Raw genomic sequence first — 23,451 nt, 5'->3', positions numbered from 1 at the left:
GATTGTGAGAGGGGTCCCAGATTGGAGAGAGTGTAGGCTGAGCTGAGGGACACCCCCCCCTCCCCCCGCTACCATGCACAAATTTCATGCACTGGGTTTCTAGTGATTGTATAATTAGTTAGAACAATGAGTTATTTCTCTCTCTCTCCAGCCTTCTCTATTTCCCTCTTCCCCCCACTTTTTCTTCCTCCTCCCTCCCTCTCTTCCTCCTCATCCTTTCCTCTCAAATCAGTTTAAAAAAAAAAGGTATAAAAAAATGCAATCTTGCCGAGACCGGTTTGGCTCAATGGATAGAGCGTCGGCTTGGGGACTGAAGAGTCTGGGGTTCGATTCCGGTCAAGGGCAAGTACCTTGGTTGCTGGCATATCCCCAGTAGGGGGTGTGCAAGAGGCAGCTGATCGATGACTCTCTCTCATCGATGTTTCTAACTCTCTATCTCTCTCCCTTCCTCTCTGTACAAAATCAATAAAATATATTTTAAAAAAAATGCAATCCCCAAATCAACACCCATAGCACTATTCTGATCATTAACAGACATGCACAGAGTGTCAAAAACTTGAGTGCCAATACCTATGTTCCTACCTGAGGTCAAACAACACAGCACTCCACCTTGTTTCAGCTCTTGTATTATAAACAAGGGGCCTATTTCGTGGCACATTTTTCACATTTTTGCATGCTTTTTGTTGATTATTTTGCTGGTTAAAATGGCCATTACACGTAATGCTGAAATTCTAACATCCCTAAGCAAACAGTTGTGGCACGCTTTATGGAGAAAATAGGTATTAGGTAAGCTTTATTCAGTCTTGAGTTACATTGGTGTCAGCTGTGAGTTCACTGTGAATGAATCAAGCGTACATATTCAATAAGATGTCTTTAACCAGAAAAACACATAAAACAAGGTTATATATTGATTAGTTGATAAGAATGTTGTGGCCAGCAGCTTGCATGAACCTAACTCCCGGGAGGCATTGCTTCAGGTTTGGCTAATTCAGAGTTCACGGTGACTTTATAGACCATAACTACTGGGGAGAATGAGAATTAACTGCATGTTCTAAGTGACTAACTTACATTTCACATATGCTGGGCACTAGAGGGAGTACAAAGAAAGATTGGACTCTGTTCCCCTTCAGGAATTCCTGTAGTTGGTGAGGGGAGGACAGATTAACACTATATAGGAGGGCACTGAGAGCAATGCAGTGCCCTGCATTTCCTGTAGATGGAAAGAAAGGAACGCTTTGTGCAGGCTAATCAGCTTGGCAGGTTAGACCTGTATGGGAGGAAAAGCATAATGCCTTAATTGTGGGGAGCATTTGATATATTTTAAATCACTCTCACATTAAATATTGCATTCTATCCTTCCTGCTCTGTGGGATTCTTAGGGAAGATAGGAACATGACTATTTTATAAAGGAAGCCAGGGAGAGGCTGGGGAACTGATCGGACCTCCCTGGTAAATGGCAGTGCCAAAGAGGCAGCACAGGTCCCCTACCTCTGCTCCTTCTCTGAGAACACTGGGAAATCAAACTCAGAATAGGAGCCTGGAGTCCTGGAACCAATCCGGGGAGGGTGATTATCCTCTCCTTTCCTTTGGAGGCTTGACTTGATATTTCAAAAATGAATAATCACAAGCCTGGACTAGTGAGTGAAAATACATAGGCTAAAAAAAAATAAATAAATAAGACAACGAAGAGGAAGTGGCCTGGGATAAGGGTGGCGAGAGGACACAGTGGAATGTGCAAGATTTGGAGTATGTTGGTTTATGAGCAGTTGGGGAAAGTTAGGAGATAGGGCATATTTAAGTAAATAAATGCACCTTCTTTAGCATGGCTGAGCCATTTCAAGTAGTGAACTGAAGAATTTGTCTTAGCAGAATGACATAAACTTTTGACAGGGATATAAGATGACCAATTGCCACAGATTTGATTACAGAGTGGCCACCAGTGTCCCTGGGTGGCCGGCCTCTCTGCATGGACTCGGAAGCAATAGAGAAGTCTAAATGGCCACTTGTATGAATGGTTGGTTAAAGTCAAATCCTTCTAGATTACTTTTTTCTTCTTCAACATGGACTTTACATTTGTTGATACAAGGGACTATATAGACAAGGAAAGGTTGTGGGAAGCAATATCTATTCTGAGTTGTTTCCCTTTCTCTTTACATAGAAATAAAGCCAGGAAATGACCAGTCACTGGACATGTCACAGTTTTATCTTTTGGAAACTGGAGGAGTGTCAGCCATTATCCCCAATCTTAGCTGCCAGCCTCCAGGGACCGTGGTCCTCCTTGCCAACTTCCCTCGCTGTGCTTGCTGGCTTCTTGGATTTTTGGATGTGTGTTGGCTCTGCTAGTCTTCCATCCAGGGCACAGACTCCAGTTAGAGACGCTGCATCTCACCAGTAGGATATAAATGTCCTCACCTTCTTGGGGATGCTGGGTTTAGGAATTTTTGTCTCTTGATGCTATTTTCCTAATGAGACAGCATGAGAGAAGATGGAACTCTGCTGTTATTAAAAATAAATAAATAAATCACCAGAGCTGGGCTTCTGTAGAGGTCTGTGGGTTCTTAAATATCCTTAAGGTGTTGGATTGAAATACAAGCAAGCTCATTCTCCCAGTTTCTCTCCCCTGCTGTCCTCTTTCCCACCTGTCTCCTTTCCCTCTTGCATTCTTCCCTCTTTCTCTTTCCCTCAGCTGCATGTGCACGCACCCCGTTTCTCCTGTGGGTGTTTCCGTTCCCTGCACTCTCACCGCCTTATGAGATACGATGTTGTAGATATTGTAGTGGGAAGGAGGACTCTTTGTTATGCGCGATATCTGTAATTAACAGATCATCACAACCGATGCTCGGGTAGATGGTGTCAAGCCATATTTAGCAGACCGGGTTTGAATACCTGGCAGGACAAGTTTGGTCCAATAAAAAGAGCAGGATTCTTTCCCTTTTCAGAGCTCTCAGGACACTGGTTACACAGAAAGCACAGGGGTAGGGGCAGGGTGCCGCTTGCCTTTGGGATGCAGAGGAGGGATCACCTGGCAGGGGAGGGCGAGGTGCGTTTTTGGTGTTCCCTGCATTTGCCATCCACGTGTCCCCTGGATGCGTGGAGAATGCATGGGAGAGGCAAAGCGGGGTGATTTTTTTTTTCTTTTTTTTTGTGGGAAGCTAGACCAGCCTCCCTCCTTACATAGGCTCGTCCTCTGCATTGCATCCCAGCTTCGGTGATTTGCTATTTGGAGACTGCAGATTTGCATAGAGCCCCCTCGCTGCTTCGCCAGCGCGCCAGCGTGTTGTGTGTGTGTGTGTGTGGTATTTCTTTTCTTTCTTTTCTTTTTTTTTTCCCCCTCCCTCTTTGCCCTGCACTCCTGTCTTGCTTCTTTCCCCTGGCTCTGCTCTGCTTCTCCCCTTCAGCCCCCCATTGCTTCCTTCCTGAGGGGTGCCCTCCTGCCTCTGAACCCCTCGCCTGGCGTGAGTGTGGGGAGGGATTGCCTCGGGAGCAGGCGATGCGCGCCGCTGGCCGCGGGAGGCTGGCGGGAGCGGGCCGCCGGGCCGGGGCTGGCCGAAGAGGAGAAGGGGCGCCCGGATTCCATGGGGTCTGCTGCTGCCCTGAGAGGAGGCTGGGCCGGCGAAGTGGCCTCCCAAGTCCCCGCGGCGCACGATGCTGAACGGATTTACCTAGCGGATCCTTGGCTGCGGCGGCCGGCTGTCATGTAGGAGAAGTGAGGACCCTCCGGGAGGAGCTCGAACCCGTCTCCCCGCTCCCCACCCCCTGGCACGCGCGCTCGCCCCAAACTCTTTGGGAGTATCTGTCACGCCGGAGAGGAGAGCCTGGAGCCCTGGACATCGGGGAGCAGCCGCCCTCTCCTCCGCACTTGCTGTTCTCAGGACAAGTCCCCCCACGTCGGCTAGCTGCATTGGCCTCGGCGGCGGCTATGTTTGGGATTCTTTGGGGTCCAAGGCGCGGCGGACTCCAGGACCCCGAGAAGACTGTCCGAGAGGAGGGAGAGGAGGATGGGTGCTCTGGCTCGGTGAGGCGGCGCCCCTGCAGCCCACCCTGAGCTGCCTGCTCCCGGGTGCTGCCCTCTCCCCTCCCTGCGCCCCAAACTTTGCCTCCCGTGGAAGCTGCTCCTCCGCGGGGGGCCCCCTCCCCGCCATGTACCAGAGGATGCTCCGGTGCGGAGCCCAGCTGGGCTCGCCCGGGGGCGGCGGCGGCAGCGGCGGAGGGGGGCGCCTGGCCCGGCTCTGGATGGTCCCGCTCACCCTCAGCGGCCTCCTAGGAGTGGCCTGGGGGGCGTCCAGCCTGGGAGCGCACCACATCCACCATTTCCACGGCAGCAGCAAGCATCATTCAGTGCCTATTGCAATCTACAGGTCACCTGCATCCTTGCGAGGCGGACACGGTGGGTCTGAGATGCCAAGTTCTCAGGGGTGGGTTGCTCCCTGCCTCCAGGCTTCCCAACCCCGAGTGCGCCCGGCTTTTCAGCCCCTAAGGCTCAGGGACATGGGAGCGCGGGGAAGGGAGGGAGGCGCGTTTGGGTGTGCTTGGTGGGAGCCACTCATCTCTTTGAAGACAATAGAAGAGGGATGGGGGAGGCATCCATCCGGTGTGTTGGTGGGGAGGGTGAGAAGGGCATCTCTCTGAAGGGTGCTGGGGAGAGCAGTGGGGCGCCCATGCAAGGACCCTTCTTGCCTGGGCATCTGGGCCCCCTGGGAAGGGGGCGTTCCTCGCCAGAGGTCACTCCGTGTGGCTGATGGGGCGCTGTGCTCAGCCAAGGGACCTCGGCGCCAGGGAGAGGAGGGCTCTGCAGAACCTTTTGTCTGCACCGAGGGCTGCCCCACCTCCTGCCCATTTCCCTGGCCTCGGGGAGGGACAGGTGCCACACCGCACATTCCTCCAGAGGGTGCCACTGGGTGCCAGCGGTGCCAGTGAGGCAGGGGTCCCAGGACTCACTCAACAGGAGTCCAGTCCCTTTTGCCCCCGCCTCTTCCTTTAACTGCAGAAGGCAGGAAGGTAACTGAGGCTGACCAACCCCTAGGAGGCTCAGAAAAGACCTGCACACCACCCCTTTCCCTCACCCCCACACACATTTTCCTATTTTTCTTGGTGATTTGGCTCGGCTCTTTTCTAAACACAGCAGAGAGGCTTGGCAACCCCAACCCAGTTCCTGAGGGTCGTGTCTGAAGGCTGTTGGGGTGAGGAATGTCTTGCTTTCTCTTTCTTCAGCTTAGCACTTCCCTGGGAGGGAAGGTGAGCCAATGCTGGTTGGTGTAAGTCCGGAGGTCTGCTTGGAGGAGGAGAATTTAGAGCAAAGAAGCTCTTCTCAACGGGGTGTGTGTGTGTGTTGTAAAGAGTAGAATGTGAAGGAAAGCCTTGGTGGGCAGACTCCTCCTCCAGAACCGCCAGCAATGTGAGACCAGGTTCCTCTCATCTTCAGAAAAAAGTCTATTTCAGATTCCCTGAGCTGACAGTCAATAATATATCAAACTGTGTTTGTAATTCTCTCCCCACTTCCAGTCTGCTCCCCCAGCTTAAAGTCCACTACTTCAAAAAGCAGGACAAAAGTTGTTGTGGGCACTCTTTCTTCTATTCCATCCTCCCCTCCTTTCCTTCCAGGGCCCCTCCCTCTTTAAGACTCGGTTCAGCTCCAGACTCTATGCCCTGCTCCCCTGGGCAGCCATGGGTTATACCAGGATGGCCCCTTCCCCAGGGACAGCTTCCTACCTGGGGACAGTCCTGGTTGGATATGCCAAGCATACAGCTTCCCTGACTGAAGAGAGGAGGAGAATTCCCCCTAGCAGTTCCTCCTCAGGAGTGGCATGGAGACACACCTCATTTGGGTCCCAGAAATCCCTTCCCTTCCTTCCCCCACTTCCCTCTCCAGGACTCTCTCCAGCCTAGAGTGGCCAGGATGGAAGTGAAGCCCCAAACTGGGGCATCTTAACTAAGAGTAACATCAAGGATAGGTCCCTCTGAGCCAGCCGGAGTCTTTCTGCTCTCAGCAGTGGTCCAGCAGCCTGCTGCTCAGTTCCCTGGGCGCAGTTCTCACCCACTGCCCTGCCTTTGTGCAGGATTGTGTGAGTTCCAGGGGAGGGAAGTGAGTGAGGGCACAGGAGTGGCAGACAGAGTGGGTGGGTGGGTGGGTGCGCTGAGCTAGATGGGGGTAGGGTGAGGGGGTGGGGTGGAGCAGAGCACCTAATTGTAGTGGTGGGAAGCCCTTGGATAGTAATCAAATATACATCTTCACCTTTCCTATGGGGTGGCTCTGCCTCTCTCCATGGAAACAAGGCTCCATAGGGGAGAGCGCCTGGGGATGGGTGGGGGGCGGAAGGGAGGGGGAAGGAGAACTCTAGAGGGCCATGCCAAGAGTGGGCACTCTGTCCTCTGCCCACTGCTGCTCTGCCCCAGTCAGGCGCCGTCTGCTGGTCTTTACAAACATTTCTTTCCCTCCAGAACGTAGTGATTGTCTCTGTATGTGAATGAACAAACCAGGCACATCCATCACTGAAAAAGAGAAAGGACAGGAGAAAAGAACAGAAAATGGTGTGTGAGCAGCATTTGGCATCATTCTTTTGAGTCGGAGAACTTTTTCTTTCCTTAAGGTTCTGTTGTTTGTTTTTGAAACTCCCCATGCGCGTTGAGTGGAAGCTTTTTTTTTCTTTTATCCTTTCTTTCTTAAATCAGAGTAGCAAACTTGCCAATATCCACCCAGTAAAACCCGGTGTGCATTTTTCCTACATCCTTTATTCCCTCTCTTGAAAAGAGGGAATTAACTCTGGCATTAAGGATGAAGTAAACCTCGGGGAGGGGGATGGAAAGATGTGTGTGGTGGCTGCAGAGGGACTGAGGGCAGGGCAGGCAGAGTGGTGGTAAAAGGGCACCTGATAAGGATGAGGTGATGTTGAATTTGTTGGGTCAGGAAACCCCATCAGTATTCAGCTAATTAGACTAAGGACCCACAAGGAAATCATCTTTGAGCGTAATAGATGAGGGTGAAGGGAAGCACAAAGGTGAATGACAATATGATAAATTCTTAGCTGAACACCCAGGCAGATGCAAATGAGATGTAGTTCAACATTTAAGACTATTGCAAGTGTGTGTCTACAAGATGAACAAATGAGCCAGCCTGTTTGTGTTATAATTTCCTGGAATCATAAGACATTGTTCTCATAATAGGGAAAGCATGGATATGCTGGAAAGTGTAAAAGAAAAATCATGTGTGGTGTGTCTGGGGGCATGAAATGAATGCACCCTCTGTGTTGTGAAAACTGCAGGGTTGAGTCTCAGGGCTCATTCTTCTTCATTTTCCCAGCTCGCCATGCTTCATTTGCACTATTATGAGGTGTCACTTACAAGGATTGCAGGGTGCTGAGAGTGCTCATGGCTACCCAGAGTATCTTTGTGCAAGCTGACCCACTTGCAGAGATTATGATGAGGATCTTTCTTTTTCTTTCTTTCTTTTTTTTTTTTTTAATGCACCTGAGAAGCAGCCTTTGAGATCTCTGCAAGACCCCATTTTATTTTGCATGCACTTAAACAAATAAAGGATGAAAACACCCCCTGGAAAAATCACGTTTCCCCAGTTCAATCAACAGCAAACGGTGTGATTGTAAGAGATAACAAAGCAAGCCTGCTTGTAATTAAGAATGCTGTACTTCCAGCCAGCGGAGAGTTGAGGGTAGACCAGGGTGCTCATTTGGTATTGCTGTAGTGAGGGACCATGTGTGCTGAGCATAGGGTGATGTCAGTGCAATGCCCGGGCTCCCATCTCTGCTCCCGGCTTTCCGAAGTACCTCTGCACAGTTTTGAAAATTAGCTTAGAGCCTCTTACTAATGCCAGGAGATAAAGGAATGAGAAAGCCATCACAGAGCGGAGCACACCCGTGCCAGGCATTCTCCTCGCACAACTAGGAGCTCTGGAAATTAGACTGCCGTGATTAGCTTATACTATTAAAGGGCAAAAGGGCTTACCCAGAAGGAAATGTTAACAGATTTTAAAAGTCTGGATTGTAATTGAAGCAGCCCAGTGCTGTTATATAAGGATAATAATATCTTGCATTTATAATGTTTCTCATTCCCAGGCAGTGTGTGTGTGTGTGTGTGTGTGTGTGTGTGTGTGTGTGTGTGTACGCACGCGCGCACATACTTAACTTCTAAGAGGAATGCTGTGTTTTGGAGGGAATTGTGATTATGATCTTCCTTGTAGGGATACTGAGGCATAGTATAGATGCACCAAAAAAAAAAAAAAAAGAAAAAAGAAAAGAAAAAGATGGAGCCAAATCTCCCATCAGTTAACCAGGGCTTCCTGGCCCACAGCCCAGAGCAGTTCCATGATCTCACAGGTTTTGAAACTGGAACTCAGAGGGCCCACCAGGTGCTCCAGTGATTGGTGTTTGGGGGAGGAATTATGTTACAAGGAACAGGGCAGAGAATTTTGCTTCCAGCACATATTAACAATAATGAATACCGTGAGAAAGGCTGATGGCAACTCACTGGTGTCCCTTCATTGATTCAGCTGGGGAGGTTTTTGTTTGTCTTTTGTTTTCTCAGAGGCAGGAGGTTGCTGTTTGATGGAGCTGATCCCTTTGCTCTTTTGTCTGGCAACCAGGAGAGTTTAAATCTTTTGCAATATGTTTGACTTTGCTGCTGGGAAGAAACAGTTAGCAATTAATTGATATGTGTGACCCAGAACATGTTTGGTATGGATATTCTGCTGAAATTAGCTATCCCTTCCGTACACCTCTTCCTTATTTGGCTTTTTTCACAAAAATGCACTTCACTGCAATGCAATTTTAGGCAAGATTGCCAGCTAATATTTTTGGGAGTATCTTTGAGTCAGTCATGGTCCAAATAATTCAAAACTCTAAGGTACTGTTTTGGTTGCCCCTAACTTTAATCTACTTTTTGCTCAGGTCGTCCACTTATTTTTTTTTTCGGTAAATAGGGATTATGTGCATGTTTTTGCTTTTGTGCTTCATGTACCAAGCAAGGCCGGGTAGTAATGGGGATGATGGGAATAAAGGTGAGAGAGGAGGAGCCAAGGTACTGAAGGCATGACCATCAAAAAGTTCTCAAAGTCCACGCTGTTGTTAGAAAGAGTTCATCTTTAATCAACCAAAACTTGCTCTTTAAAAACAAAAGGCATACATCATATGTGTATGTAGCAATCATCTGAGATTCAACATGAAGGGATCTGGTAAAAACATCAACATAGTAAATTGTAGCTATATCACTTCCTGTTGCTCTTTAATATGAATGCTCTATAAGAGCTTCTTGCACAATTGCTTTCTTCCTTGTTGCTGAAAGAAATAAAGGTAAGAATTGTTTTGCAAATGTATCTAAGGTGATTCATTGACTTAAATGTTTACTATTACTAGTATATAAATAATCAAGGCAGCTTGGTCTAGTGAAGATGATTTTCAGGAACATCTATGTGAAATTTGGCCACTGCTGCATACATTGTGTAAACTTACTAAGCTACTTATCCTCACTAAGATTCTCTCAATATATAAAATGGAAATACACTGAATTACATCTAGTGAAAAATGAGGCCATGAATTTGATAAGTGCACAAAATATAATAGGCCCCCTAATAAATTTTTGCCCATAAAATAGATTTTTAGGTTGTTTCCACACCTTAGCTACTCTGAAGAGTGCTACTGTGGACTAATATCTCTTCAAAATAAATCCTGACTTCAATTCTTTTTTTAATTTTCTGAGGAACCCCTGTACTGTTTATCAGAGTGGCTACACCACTTTCTGTTCACAATTTCACAAGGGCTCCAATTTCTCCACATCCTGGTCAAAATTTGTCTCTTTGATAATAGCCAGTATAATAGGTGTGAGGCGATACCTTTTTGTGGTTTTGATTGAATGGATAAAGAGAATGTGATACATACATAAAACGGAATATTAATCTTAGAAAAAGAAGAATATTCTGTAGTATGTGATAACACGAATGAACTTTGATGATATTATCCTGAGGGAAATAAGTCAGTCACAGCAAGACAAATCCTACATGATTCCACTTATATGAGGTGTCTAACGTAGTCAAATTCAAAGAATCAGGGAGGGGAATGGCGGTGGCCAGGGGCTGGGGAAAAGAGGAAATAAGTTGATCGTCAGTGGAGCCTAAAGTTTCCATTACACCAGATGATTAAGCTCTGAAGATCTGTACAACGTGGTGTCTATAATTAACAATACTCTTTAAGCACCTTCAAAATTAGGAGGGTAGAGCTCAGGTTAACGTTTCTTACATGACAAAATAAAAAATTTAAAGAAGAGTTTTCAGAGTTAAGACACATGTCAGGAAAGAAAAAAAAGAACAAACCTTGAAATCTGGAGACCTGATTTCTAGTTCTAATTCAGCCAGTTATGAACTGTGTGACTTTAGGAATTCATTTACAGCTGGGAACATCAGTTCCCAGACAGAACATAGCTCTAAAAATGCGAGGAGCACGTTCCTCTCATTTTATAGATGTGAACACAGCGCTCTAAATAATTTAAGGGAACCGAACTCATAGGCACAGCTAATTAGTAGCAGAGTTGGAAGTAGAACCCCTATCTTCTAATTTAATCTTCCTCCTCAGCATACTTTGCCAGGAAACCTATGCTCCAGTAGTGGGGAGAGGCGGTACTGAATACTGTTTATTAACCTAAGGTGGTTGTTTTTAGATGATAAACTGGAATTAGAATTTAGGTATTTGTGGGAGATAATAGAGCAACCTAACGTAGGAGAGAAAACCATCTTTGCTCTGCTGCTGTTCATCACCACAGCTCAATGCCTCATTTACGTTACATTGTGCACCTGTTTTTCATGAAAGACATTTTTGAGCTGTTGCTGTTCTCAGTACTAATGTTGAGAGGCTTTTTATCTTGTTTTGTAATTCTTCTATATGTGGTGGTGTGTTGTTTTTAATTAGACTAAGATCATTTCCAACTTTGGGTTCTAATATTTCTTTAGTACTAGGATCTCTTAAGATTCTCATGTTCTTTCTTGTCTTCCCAGAGTCTTACTGATTCTAAACAGACCATAACTGGAACTATTTTAGCAAAGATTGTATTTGGCTCCCTTAAGCCATCTAGTTGTCTCCATCATTAGTTGAAGGAGGCTTGCCTCAGTGCACAAGAATCACAGTATGTGGGCAGGCTCCGGGTACCTGCCTGGTGCTTGCCCCTTCACTGAGGTCCTAAGGAATGGCTTTTTGAGAAAAGCACCCGCTTCCTTTACTTGGCTTTTTGCCCCATCCTTTTTTGGTCTGTGTAGGGTGTAGAATATCCCTCCACATAGAAATTGGTCATAGCCTTTTTAAAATTTTCCATTCTCTCACAAAATGCAAGATTTTATTTTTAGTGTTGTTCGTATAACAATTCCCTGAAGCTTTTGACAGAACTTAGTGAAAACAGCCAAATTTTAAGTATATATTTCCACAGAGCCCTCAAGTAAAGTGTCTCATTTAATCATCCTAGTAATCCTGGCAGGGCTTATGATCACTGCTTTGCTGACAAGGAGGCAGATTTAGAGAGGGGAAGATTCTGCCAGGGTCATTTAATTAATAAGTAGCCGCAGTCCTCTTGCTTTTCCACTGCAATATGATGAGAGGCAGGGTTTTTAAAATAGTACTTCATTTGAATTTAGAAGTCCTGAATTTTCTCCCAGTGTTGTCATTCCCAGACCAATTTCCCTCCCCACCCCCCAAAAAAATTTTATTAAGAAAAAAGTTAACCAAAAAGTAGATAACTCATAATTATCAATAATTTGAAGTGAATATTGATGTGAAATTTATATTTTTATTCAAGTGGAAGAAATTTTAGTTAATATTACATTTTGATACTCAGCAGAAGAATGAGTAGTAAGGAAGGGTAGATTAACACATGAGGGTCATTTTCAAATTAAATCTAAAGCAATGTACTCAGGCAGTGATAAAAGTTAGTAAAATCAAATAATAACAATTATAGTAAAGTACTTTGTGACTAAAATATGATTCTTGGACAAACTTCCTTTTAGTCACCAAAGATACAGGCAGTTGAAAAGAACCGGCTGTTGATGGTATGAATTTATTATCTTTGGGGTTTGTGTACTGGAACTGAGGTTGTGTCCAAGGCTGTTTCTCCAGTGTACTTTGAGACGTGTGGCTATGTGCACACTAAGTTTGCATGATGCTTGTAGGAATCTTGTAGCCACTTTCATTGCAAAATTCACAATACTGTTAGAATTTTTGGCTATGGGAGCTCTAACTTAAGTGTATTATGTAATGTGACCCACATTTAATGCAAGATTCTGGACTTTATGTTCATGTACATATGCCCTACATTTTTATATAAACTTGATGAGAAAAGGTTTTATAATCTATCAGAAAATAAGCAACTAGAAAGAAACAAAACTTGGAAATTAATAGTAATGGAGTGGGTTTTACTATGTGGTAAAACAAGACAGTGGCATTTACTGACTTGGGCATCGCTGCTGCACAGTTGTGTTGCTTATGTGAGTTGCTTTTGGACAAACGTCCATTCATGTCATTATTTATGCAGTTCAGCCTGTCTTGGATATTAGTTGGCAATCGTTACATTTTTCTGGATAGTTACAGGATTCAGACCTGGTAAAAAGAAGTGGTGTTCTTGATGTTTCTTAAAACCGAGATGGTTTTGGATTCTGAAATCTCTGTAACTTTGCACTAAGGTTGAATTTCCTCGAGCATGTAGTTGCTCAGCAGAAAATACATCACTGTGAGTGATTGTGGTGTGTTCTAGAAGTACATTCAGGACATTATGGAAGCCAATGTGATGGTGCTCCATTGAATGCCATCCGGTTAGCACTTTTATTTGGGCTTGCAGAAGGATGCTTTAAAGAAGTGTGTACTTCTGTCGAACTTCCTTTCACATTTTTCAAGATTTTGACTCTGTTAATCTGATTAACACTCTAGTTCATAGCCATGGTGTTTTCTATGTAATTATCCCTTTCAATTAGCAGGTATGTTGCAATCTGTTGTGGAGAAATAATATCGCATGAATAATTTAAGTATCTCTGGGAAGGTTTGCCTAAAAGGTGTATTATAGAAACTGAACTTTGTTTGTTTTTTTTCAAAGCATTGTTCAGTAGCCTTCTTATTTAATACTAGAAGCCAATGCACTAAGATTTGTGCTAGGATGGGCTTTCGTTTCCTTGGCTGCTGGCACCTTCTTTCCACTCCAGCCCAGCCCCTTTCTGCTCAGGCCAGGAGCCGCCTCTTTCTGCTCTGGCCTTTCCTTCCCATGCTGCCCAGAGGCCCTGAGAGACCGGGGTTAGGCAGAACAGAATTGTCCCCCATCTCCCCTGTCACTTGGTGCCTGTGTATGCAAATTAACTGCCATCTTTGTTGGGTTATTTTGCATATTACTCCTGATTGGCTGGTGGCATAGTGAAGATACAGTCAATTTACATATTTATTATTAGGTAAGATTTCATATTGATCCCTAAAAATCTTGCCATATTGAACTACTGATACATGCTGATTGAAAATATATCATTTTGAGATAAAATCTTTTTAAAGATTTTCCTCAACACTCTCAGCTACCCTTCCTTGAATTCCACACTTAATATTTTCAAAATTGCAATGTGCTGTATCAGTCACTTTTCATGTCTACTATCAAAGTATTAGCATATGCTGGGATAAAATGAATATTAAATTAATCTCTGTCAGCAAAGTGGCTAATTGGACACACTGTTAAATATGCAAATAATGTACTTCATTTTCCCACTCATTTTTTTTCCTGGGGACTTGTTCTAAGTGAGCAAATAGTTTTTGATACTGCTATGGACAATGTATGATAACTCAGTTAAAAGTAGAACACTGCTGGTGGGTTTCTGACCAACATCTTTATACAAAAGCCTTGTGTTTTAGTATATCACAAGGTATTGATTGTCTGAGTGCCTCTATAATGACTAAGACATATAATAACAGTCTATTTGTACTTGCCAGCAATAAAATGTTTGCCTCAGTGATTTTTTTTTTGTAAGCATAAAACTGCTTTTTCAGAAAATAGACACTTAAATTATTTTTACACAAGAAATAATGAAAAACTTGGCTTATAGTAAGGAAGTGATTTAAATATTGTAGGAGTATTTCACTGTCTCATTTTCTCTAGTAAAAAGGCTGTAAAGACAAAGAACTAGGATTAAATAAGTGGTAGTAAATGACCAATAAAGTTATTTATTTACTGACTGATCATTTAGTCCTTATTATATGTCAGATACTATTCTAAGCCCTTAGCAAAGGATGAACTCATTTAATCCTCACAACAACTCTGTGAGGGAGATAAAGGTAATCTCCCATTCTACACTTAGGGATTTAAAAGCATAGCAACATTAAGAAACGACAAGGTTGCCTGGCTGATGTGGCTCAGTTGATTGGGTGGCATCCTGTGCACCAAGAGGTTGCTAGTTTGATTCTCGGTCAGGGCACTGCCTGGGTTGCAGGTTTGATCCCCAGTAGGGGGCGTGTAGGTGGCATTCGATTAATGTTTCTCTCTCATTGATGTTTCTCTCTCTCTCCCCCCCTCATTTTCTCCATCTCTAAAAATCAATTTAGAAATCTTAAAAAAACGTCTAGGTTACAAAACAAGAGTCTTGGTGTCTAGATTTCACCCTAGATAGGCTCAATTCTAAACCCATGCTCTTTACTCCTACATTATGCTGCCAACAAACATAATTTATCCTGAAGGTATATGTTTCTCCTCCTCCAGCTTTTATCACCAGTGATACATAAAAGACTAACCAAGGACAACTATATGGTTTTACTTGGTTTAATTTCCAACAAGTCTTTTTACTGAAGGTTTGTGCCTCAACCTTATTTTCCGATTTCGTTTGTAAGCATCTTTCTTCTTAACTACATAGGGCATCAGGAGGCCTCCCTGTGCCTCCCTCCCTCATCCTTTGTTTTGAGTGCTTTATTAATCTGCATATCTAGCACCACATCAAGGGTAGAGGGATGATTGATTTAAGATGTTTATTCATGTTTATTAACTTCATTCCTTCTAGTTGGTAAATACATTCCCCACCAAATTGATAGATCTCCTGTGATAATAGACTAATTTGCAAGCTCAGCCATGGTTTACAATTAAAAGGGAACAGTTGCAATGTATCTGATTATGTGATTATATTCTCATGAGATGAAAGGAATCCCTCTGTAAATGGTTTTAAAAAGTTGTATAGTTCTGAAGGCAGGATATAAAGAAAACACTGACAATTAATAAACTAACTATTCATCCCCATTTAAATTATGGTTTCTTAATTATGAAACCTTGAAGGCTTAAGAAAAAAACAAATTGTATTGGTTATATATGCATGATATTTTATGACACAATGAGTGTAAGCATTTTTCCCCTCTTATTTCTAATTAAACTCTTGAGTTAAGCATGATTCAGAAAAGATAGTAAAGTAAAGGCTTTGAAGTTTGAGGCTCCTAGCTACAGTCTTCTTAAAGATTCTTTTGTTTCTCCAATTTAACAACGGAATTTTTGTTTCAGTTTTTACTGGCATTATATTCATTTCACATATAACATCATAGGCATTCTAGGAATTTCCTAGCAAGATAAAAAATTACGCTATTAGATTTCATTGCACCCCTAACTGGCCCTGGGCAATTTTCTAAACCTTTGGGAGCCTCAGTTTCCTTAAGAGTAAAATAGGCCTATAATTCTACTCCATAGGTCTGTTGTGCAGACTACCTACTTTATGAAGTCATATAGCACTGAACTTCACAAAAACTGCTGCTGATTAACCTGTCTCTTGTAGTAGGTCTTCTCTGCTCTAGACTCCACTAAGAAAGAAACCAGGAACGGTTGAGGTTATTAAAAGGACCATCATCAGAGTCTTTTAAAACTGACTATCCTCGTATCATGATAGGTTGACTTGGTAGATTCCTCAAGTAAAAATAAGGGGTTGACATTGAGATCCTTTAATGGTATTTGATTCACAAAGAAAAAATAAATAAAAAAGAATGACACAGGTATTAACAAGAAGATATGCAGAAAACCAATCCCCCCCCCCCCCTTTGTTCATGTGGGAATTAAACCAGAAAACCTGCATCAGGGTCGAATAGACAGTGCTATTGATGCATCTTTATGTCAGACTTTTTATTTTAGGAAATTATTTTAGAATTTACATCAGGAGTTCTTAAGATAGAATCAGGGAGGAGAGGACATTGATGATCAAGAAAAATTAAGAAAATGTTTCCACTGGCAGCCCCCCCACACCCCCCATCAGCCTCTGAAAACAGAAAATGCTAAGCCATCTTTACCTGGCTGTATTACAGATGAAAGAGGTTTCAGTAGGAAAAACAGTGTTTCCTGGCCCAAAATAGCTATCACTGTGGCCACTTTTGTGCCATAGCCGAACGCTAGGAGTCTAGCGTTTAAACAGAATAGAAGCATGTCAGAATACTCAATCAAATGAGAATGCCCAGGAACTTTAATTTTGTCAGCCATTAAAAAAAAAAATAGGTAGCCAATTTCATAAAACAAATGAATGTTTTAAACAGGAACTTAATATACACGCTTGATTTCTCCTCCTTTCTAAAAAAAGAAGCTGTCTTGAGAACCATGTAGTAGAGAACATTTCATGATAGTGTGAAGATTAAAGTTACCGTCTTTATTGGGCCTCTTCCAAGGCCTACTTATTGTGGTAGTTGAGTGCCAGCAGCAAGTTTAACCTATGAAATCATGGAGCTTGAATTTTTCCCTACGTGAAGATGATTTTCTAGATAACAGAATGGTGAAGAATGTTCTTGAAGAAAGCATTGGCTGGCTCTGGCTCCTCTAGAGGGGTATGACATGTGAGTGTCGGTCCCTCCTCCTGTATTTGTGCATTCCATAGTGTTTTGGAGAATTGGAGACCATTCCTGTTGAAAAACGGGGTCTCAAACAACATGTCTCTGGCAATCTGCACTGTGGAAATGTAGGGGTCTAGACATCAGAGAAACAGTTTCCAGCAAGGGAACCACTAAAGGCTTCATGGAGGAGGTGAGCTTTTAGAGAAACTTTGAACTGTGGATATGTGGTACATGGGGAGGTAAAATGGGAAATTAACAAAAGCAAAGAGCATGAGCAAAAGACACCACCTTCATTCCACTTGTGCTTTTATTTTAACCAGTGTAGTGATTGCAAATTCAGTTTTTCTTAATCATTCCAGACAAGTGCTCTGACCACTGAATGAATGTCTGTCTGTGTGTGTATGTGTGTGTGTGTGTGTGTGTGTGTGTACTTTCTTAGATATGCAACCATCAATGTAGTATTTTTCCAGCCTTGGGGAAAGACAGCATAGCAGAGACCTGATTCTTTGTTTAGCTGTACCACACAATGTTGTGTTCACTAGATGCTGGTGTGGAGCAGCAAAGAGGAGCATATTCTTGAGTGATGGACAGAGACACATAGAGAAAAAAAATCTCCCCAATCCCACCCTCAGGGGCAATGTCCCATCAGCCCCTGGCCTTTAGGATCTCCGATACCCTCACTGATAAGAGAAAAATGATACAGGAGAAAGACATAGGGGGCTGACTTCTGTTTCCCATAATTTCTTTCATTCAGCCTCTTCAGTCACAATAGGCAGATGTATAGATTCTTACCAAATTGTGGGTGTTTGCATACTCTCTGCTGGCAAGTCACTGTTCCGGGTAGAGGCAGGAATGCAGAGGTCAATCAACCAGCAAATGTCTGTCAAGTGCCTACCGCTGGAAGTAGGACACTGCCTTCCTGTCTGCCAAAGGAGATGGGGCCTGAAAGAGGCCTTCACATCCTTTATGCAGCTTTTGGCTTTAAAACTTAACCTGTCTGTCTCCTATTCCCTCGAGAGCACCAGGGAGGCCTTCCTGTCCTAGAGCAGCCAGCAGGAGAGGGGAGAGCTGATCTCTTTCCATTCACAACAGCAAATGGGCCAGACAGGCTCAGCTCTGGCTTCACTACACATTTGGTAGTTGGGACATGTTTGATTACACTTCCACTTTCACGTTTGTAGAGCTCTTCACGTTAAAAAAAGGGTCTCTCATCTTTTCTCTTACGTGATACCCATAGTAAATCTGTAAATTAGGCGTGGCAGATGTTGCCTCATTTTGCAGGTGGGGAAGTGATATGGCTTGGTCACTTTCAGTGGCCTGACTTGGTGCCGTGCTTATACGCAACAGACTTGGGCCTTGAACGCAGTGCACTGGTTCCCAGAGCCCAGGGATATTTTTCTGAGCAAATAAGTGAGCACAGGCTATTTGTGCACTGTCCTTAGAAACCCATGGAGATCTAATGATTCTGCGAAGATTCTGGGAAGAAACCACTGAAAGGGCCCAGTCTATGCAACCTTGCTGGATTAGAAGAGAAAGAAGAAAGGGGTCCAGGCTCTTTAAGAGAAAATAAAGTAATAGTCTAGATTGTTTGGTGAGGTGGTAAGGAATAGATTGGCTTTTAATGTATTTTGTTAGTATTATGGTTTAATTTTCCTGTTGCGTATTAGGGTTTGCCTTTTGGGAAAGAAATGAGGACTTCAGCTTGAAGGAAGAACCCACTAGCTTTTGATCATTGTTGAAAAAAGAAAGTGTACGTTTACCCTGGGAAAACACTAAGGCTTAATGCATATATATTTGGTGTTGCAATGTTTTTCTGGCTGAATAGTGTCAAGAAGCTGAATATAATTAAAACACCTAATTACCTCTAAGGATTTACTTAAGAGCACTTGGAACTTTGAGATATTTAGTCAAAAACTTGTAACAGAAGCTTTGATTCTTCACAATGATAACAGAAACTTATAAGATAGAACCTCACTCTGGAAATGGATTTTGCTTATAATCATATGAAAAACGATGCCCAGTGGGCAAGATGGTCAGTGTTCTTCCTGAAACCAAGATCTCTCCAACTAGTTGAGAGTGAATGCTTCCTGGTGTTACCAACTAGTGTAGAGATTATGCTGAGATGCATTCAAAGGATAAGTTTGTAGAAACGCTCCCTACATTTTTAGAACAGCACTCTAACCCCCCTGGATTTAGTTTCTGAGGATATAGTGCCCAGCAACAAATTTTCAAATGTACTGAAATGTTTATAGAGCGATTCTTAGGCCTCCTGATATAGAAGCAGTTATATATTCAGACCGTTAGTTGGAACTGACTTTAAAGTTAGTGGCTGTCAGCAGAGTATGACTTTGAGCCCTATTAATAGCCTGAATGATCTAAATGTTCCCACCATTGCCTGTGATTCCACCATTAGAGATTCATTTTTTAGTGCCTTGATAGCTTTTATTAAAATTTGTTGTATGTTGAAAGATCATAAAATTTGGATTCATGGTTCACCAGTTGCTGGCTGGATGACTTCTCTACAATGATATAAAAACGACAATTTCTGTCCTTATTGAACTATTTTATGTGAGGAATAAATGAAATAATATTTGTAAAGTGCTGTGTAAATTATATTAAGGAAGAATAAAAACATTTTAATAATGTATATGAACCATTTATTTAGGAAATAGCCTATTTTAAGCTGATGTAAGGTGGTGATTCTTAAAATTTAAACTTCATCAAAATTCCCTGGGGACCTTATTGACATTGCAGGTGACTGGTTTGCACCCCTAGAAAGTCTTTTCAGTAAAGATGGGGTAGGACTCAGGGATTTGCATTTCTAAATATTCAGTGTAAGAGACTCTAATGTACATGGTGCTTGGACAACTTCTTAAGAAGTAAGACTTTAGGCCATTATCAAGTAGGATCTTCAGTATCAGCTTTTTACCTAACTCTTTTAAGCCTTCAACATATACTGTCTAATTAATAATTAGAAAGTGATTACTTTATATCCACAGGACACAGGGAAATCACTAGCATACAGAGAGAATACTGTAGGAATCTATTTTAAAGTCTATTATCATTTTAGTTATCAATTGTTCTATAGAATATTAACAAGGAAACTAACAAATTGTTAAGCCTATTGCCTTTCTCCTAGGAAGGACCATTAGACATAAAAATGTGTTCATATAAGAGGTAGAGTACAAATAGTTTTTTTTTAAAAAAAAGGTTCATACCTTTTCTTTGATTGGGGTGTCCTTACTACAGCTAACTCTGTCTTTGCTGTAGAGTTGTACTTTTGAGGCTTTATGCGTATGTAATGGGTTCACTAACACACACACTTTAAAAATCTTAGTCTTCAATCTCTTTTGTCCATCTATTTACACATTCTTTGGTCCTCCAATACCAATATCCTTAAAAGGGATTATTTTAGTCTATAAAGCAAACTAAGGTGTCATTATTTTTCCCCCCCTTCAAGTAGAAAAGTCTTTTGATAGCACTTTTTTCTTTGACCAAAAAAGCTTTCATGTAGGTGTTATTTCCGTATACATTTCATCATATTCTATTTATAATGTTCTAGATTTTGTAATGTATTTTCTAAGTTTCCTCCTCTTTAATGTCTGTGATGTTTTCAACGTTAAATATTTTATGAACTTCCTCTTTCTTAAAATCACCCATACCTTCCTAAAAACACCATTATTACTAGGTTGTAATTCTGTATTTATTTTTGGCATTATCTGGATGACAAGTATATGTCTAGAATTAGATACTTGGAGTAATAGGAAAGACCCTAGAGATGAACTAGTTCCTACCCTTAATTTTACAAATGAAGACGGAGACTTGGGAAGGTTAAAATACATACTCAGTTCTAGGTCCCTTTCCTAGCTCTGGACTGCTTTGCTCTAGCTTTGTTTATGAGTTCCCTGTAGTCAGAGTTATCCAGTCATACCCAAGCCATTCTTTGTGCAGGATTTTAACTGCACAAATTGCAGTAAATAAGCTCTGAGAAACTAAATAAGTTTTCCATTTGTAGTACAAGAATATCTTTTGTGTTTTCTTTTTCAGCTACTTTATTCATTAAAACATAGCGGAACCGAGAGCAACCATAACTCCTATGTGCACCATTAACCTGACAGTGTAAAATGTTACCTTGTGTAATTAGTTACTATGGAGATTTTTAAAATAGAGAGTAAATAGCATTGGGGTTGAGGGAGGTGGGGGAAGGTACTGGAAGGAAGGATCTTCAAATATGAATATCCTCGGGGATGCCAGGTTAAGGTATGACCTTATTTTAATATTCCATTGTTGCCAATGACAGAAAGAAAAGGAGAGCTTTTCTATGTCTTTAAATTCTTTCTGTCATTTAGACATTTAGAGGTAATTGGCATTTTAAAATAACATTTATTATTACTGATTATTGTTTATTGCTGTATAAGATTTGGAAAACATGGAAAATTTTGAGGAAAAGTTTATAATGTCCACAATCATAATATCCAGAGATAACTACTATTAAAGCTGTGGTGTAATTTTTGTTGTTTTACTTATTTGTTTTTATATATTTTAACATTTAAAAAGTAGGATTATGACTGGTATGGCTAAATAGTTGAGTGTTGACCTACGAACTAAGAGGTCACAGTTAGATTCCTGGTCAGGGTACATGCCTGGGTTATGGGTTCAATCCCCAGTGTGGTGAGTATAGCAGGCAGTCAATCAATGATTCTCTCTTATCATTGATGCTTCTCTCTCACCTTCTCTCTCTCTCCCTCTATGAAATCAATAATTTTTTTAAAAGTAGGATTCTACTTTACTTGCTGTTTTATAATCCTTTTTTAAATTAAAACTATATGGTGTACAATTTTTACTTTATTAATTTCTTTCTAAACTATAACATTTTAGTGACTGCTATTCAACCTGAACAATATTTGTTTCATCAATACTTTTATTGTTGGACATTTAGATTATTTTCATTTATAAAATTTGATTATTGCTGTTATAAATTATACTTGAATATAAATATCTGTGTTGTGCACAAAACAGAGATTCTAAGTTAGAAGATATAGTTATTTTTAAGTTTTGGGCACGCATGCCAAACTGAATGGCATTATGATTTCTTTTCAGTTTGATACCAGTACATTCTTTTACATTATCTCCTACACTATTTCCTGGCATACTGGCCATCCCACATTATAATTACTTTCTTTGTCACTTTATAGACAAAATGGTATTGCTTTTTAAAACTGTTTTATACTTTTTCCTTCTACTTTGTTTAAGCATCTTTGCATGTGGATTTGCCAATTACACTTCACCAAGTAATCTCTTTATTATGTTTCCCAGTGTTTCTTAGTGCAGTGTTCTTTTTGTCCACATTGATTTGTAAGTATTCTTTATTAATTATTGTTAATTGTTTACTGTATTTATTGTATACTAGAGGCCCAATGCAAGCAAATGTGTGCAAGAGTAGCTCTTCCTTCCCCTGGTGGCTGGCACCAGCTTCCCTCAGGTACCTGGGACCTGGGCTTCCCTCCTCCAGCCACCAGCAGGCACCCAGGACCTGGGCTGGCTTCCCTCTGGCCCTAGCTTTTGCAGGAGGGACATCTGGAAGATGTCCTATCTAATTAGCATATTATCCTTTTATTATTATAGATGTGGCTATCATTTTTCTCAGTTAATTATCTGCTTTTTAGTGCTGTTAATATAAAGTAATTTAATATTTTTCTGTAGTCAAATCTGTTGGCATTTTTATTTATTGTTAATTCCCCTTTTAGTCTTCTTTTCACCCTTGGAGATGATTCTTCATTTTGAGGCAGGTTGTATATTTCCACAGGCAGAAGACATTGAGCCAGCATTTACTCAGATAACTGATAAATATGACAAGAGACGGGATGTCTTAGAAGGTTTATCTAAGCCAGCGTTTTTCAACCGCTGTTCCGCGACACATGTTGTCTGGTGTGCCGTAGGTGCAGACAAGACAAGAATTTTATAATTTTTCACTATTTTGTTTACTTAATATTTCATAATAAAGTAATTATAAAATACTTTCTTTGTGTTTATTTGATTCCTATTCAAAAGAATTACTTTATATATAGTCAATATAGGCACAGAGTTAAATTTTTTAACATTTTCTAATGGTGGTGTGCCTCGTGATTTTTTTCATGAAACAAGTGTGCCTTTGCTCAAAAAAGATTGAAAAACACTGATCTAAGCTATTAACAGCATAGTGAGGTCTTAGAGTTTAGGAGTGAAATGGGGTTAACAGAATTAGTAGAAAATGACTAGAGGGTCCTTAGTTCTTAAGGACAGTCCAATCTAGAGAAAGAGTGAGGGAACTAAATGGTAAGTTCTCCCTTTCCTCTGTTGTTAGTCATGGTACTAAGCTTGGCCCTTCCTTTCTGTCTCTAGCCATTTTACTGAGCTTGGCCCTTCCTCACCTCTGTTGCTAGCCATGGTACTGAACTGTTTCCATGTGCTGTAAGATGGCTTTCCCTTCATGATGCTCTCGGTTTTATGAATCTTGTTGACTGCCCTACTTTAACAAGCAGGGACCCTAAAAGGAATATAAGAACACATACATACTAACTCTAATAGATTAAGAAAACTGAATGTGTTTTTTTTTTCTTGTTACAGACTTTCCTTTTTGAAAAATTGAAGTATAATTTAAATACAGTGAAATGTACAA

General features: G+C 41.7%; 1 protein-coding gene across 38 annotated transcripts in view; it reads left to right on the top strand.

The window, feature by feature from the left end:
• NRXN1 (neurexin 1) overlaps positions 1 to 23,451 on the top strand; it is a 964,391-nt gene that overhangs the window by 599,141 nt on the left and 341,799 nt on the right. For 3 of the 38 annotated variants that reach the window (XM_084900756.1, XM_084900754.1, XM_084900753.1), the window contains exon 1: positions 3,178 to 4,387. The exons of 34 other annotated variants lie outside the window; for them this stretch is intronic. In XM_084900756.1, coding sequence (XP_084756882.1) covers positions 4,141 to 4,387 — 247 coding nt within the window. In that variant the 5' untranslated portion in view covers positions 3,178 to 4,140. Of the gene's footprint in view, positions 1 to 3,177; positions 4,388 to 23,451 lie in introns of those variants that run through there. One more of the 38 variants, XM_084900755.1, reaches the window with a different exon arrangement.

This window comes from Pipistrellus hanaki (assembly GCF_964339955.1).
Source record: "Pipistrellus hanaki genome assembly, chromosome: 12".
NCBI lineage: Eukaryota > Metazoa > Chordata > Mammalia > Chiroptera > Vespertilionidae > Pipistrellus > Pipistrellus hanaki.
This window is presented reverse-complemented; position numbering and strand designations above follow the sequence as displayed.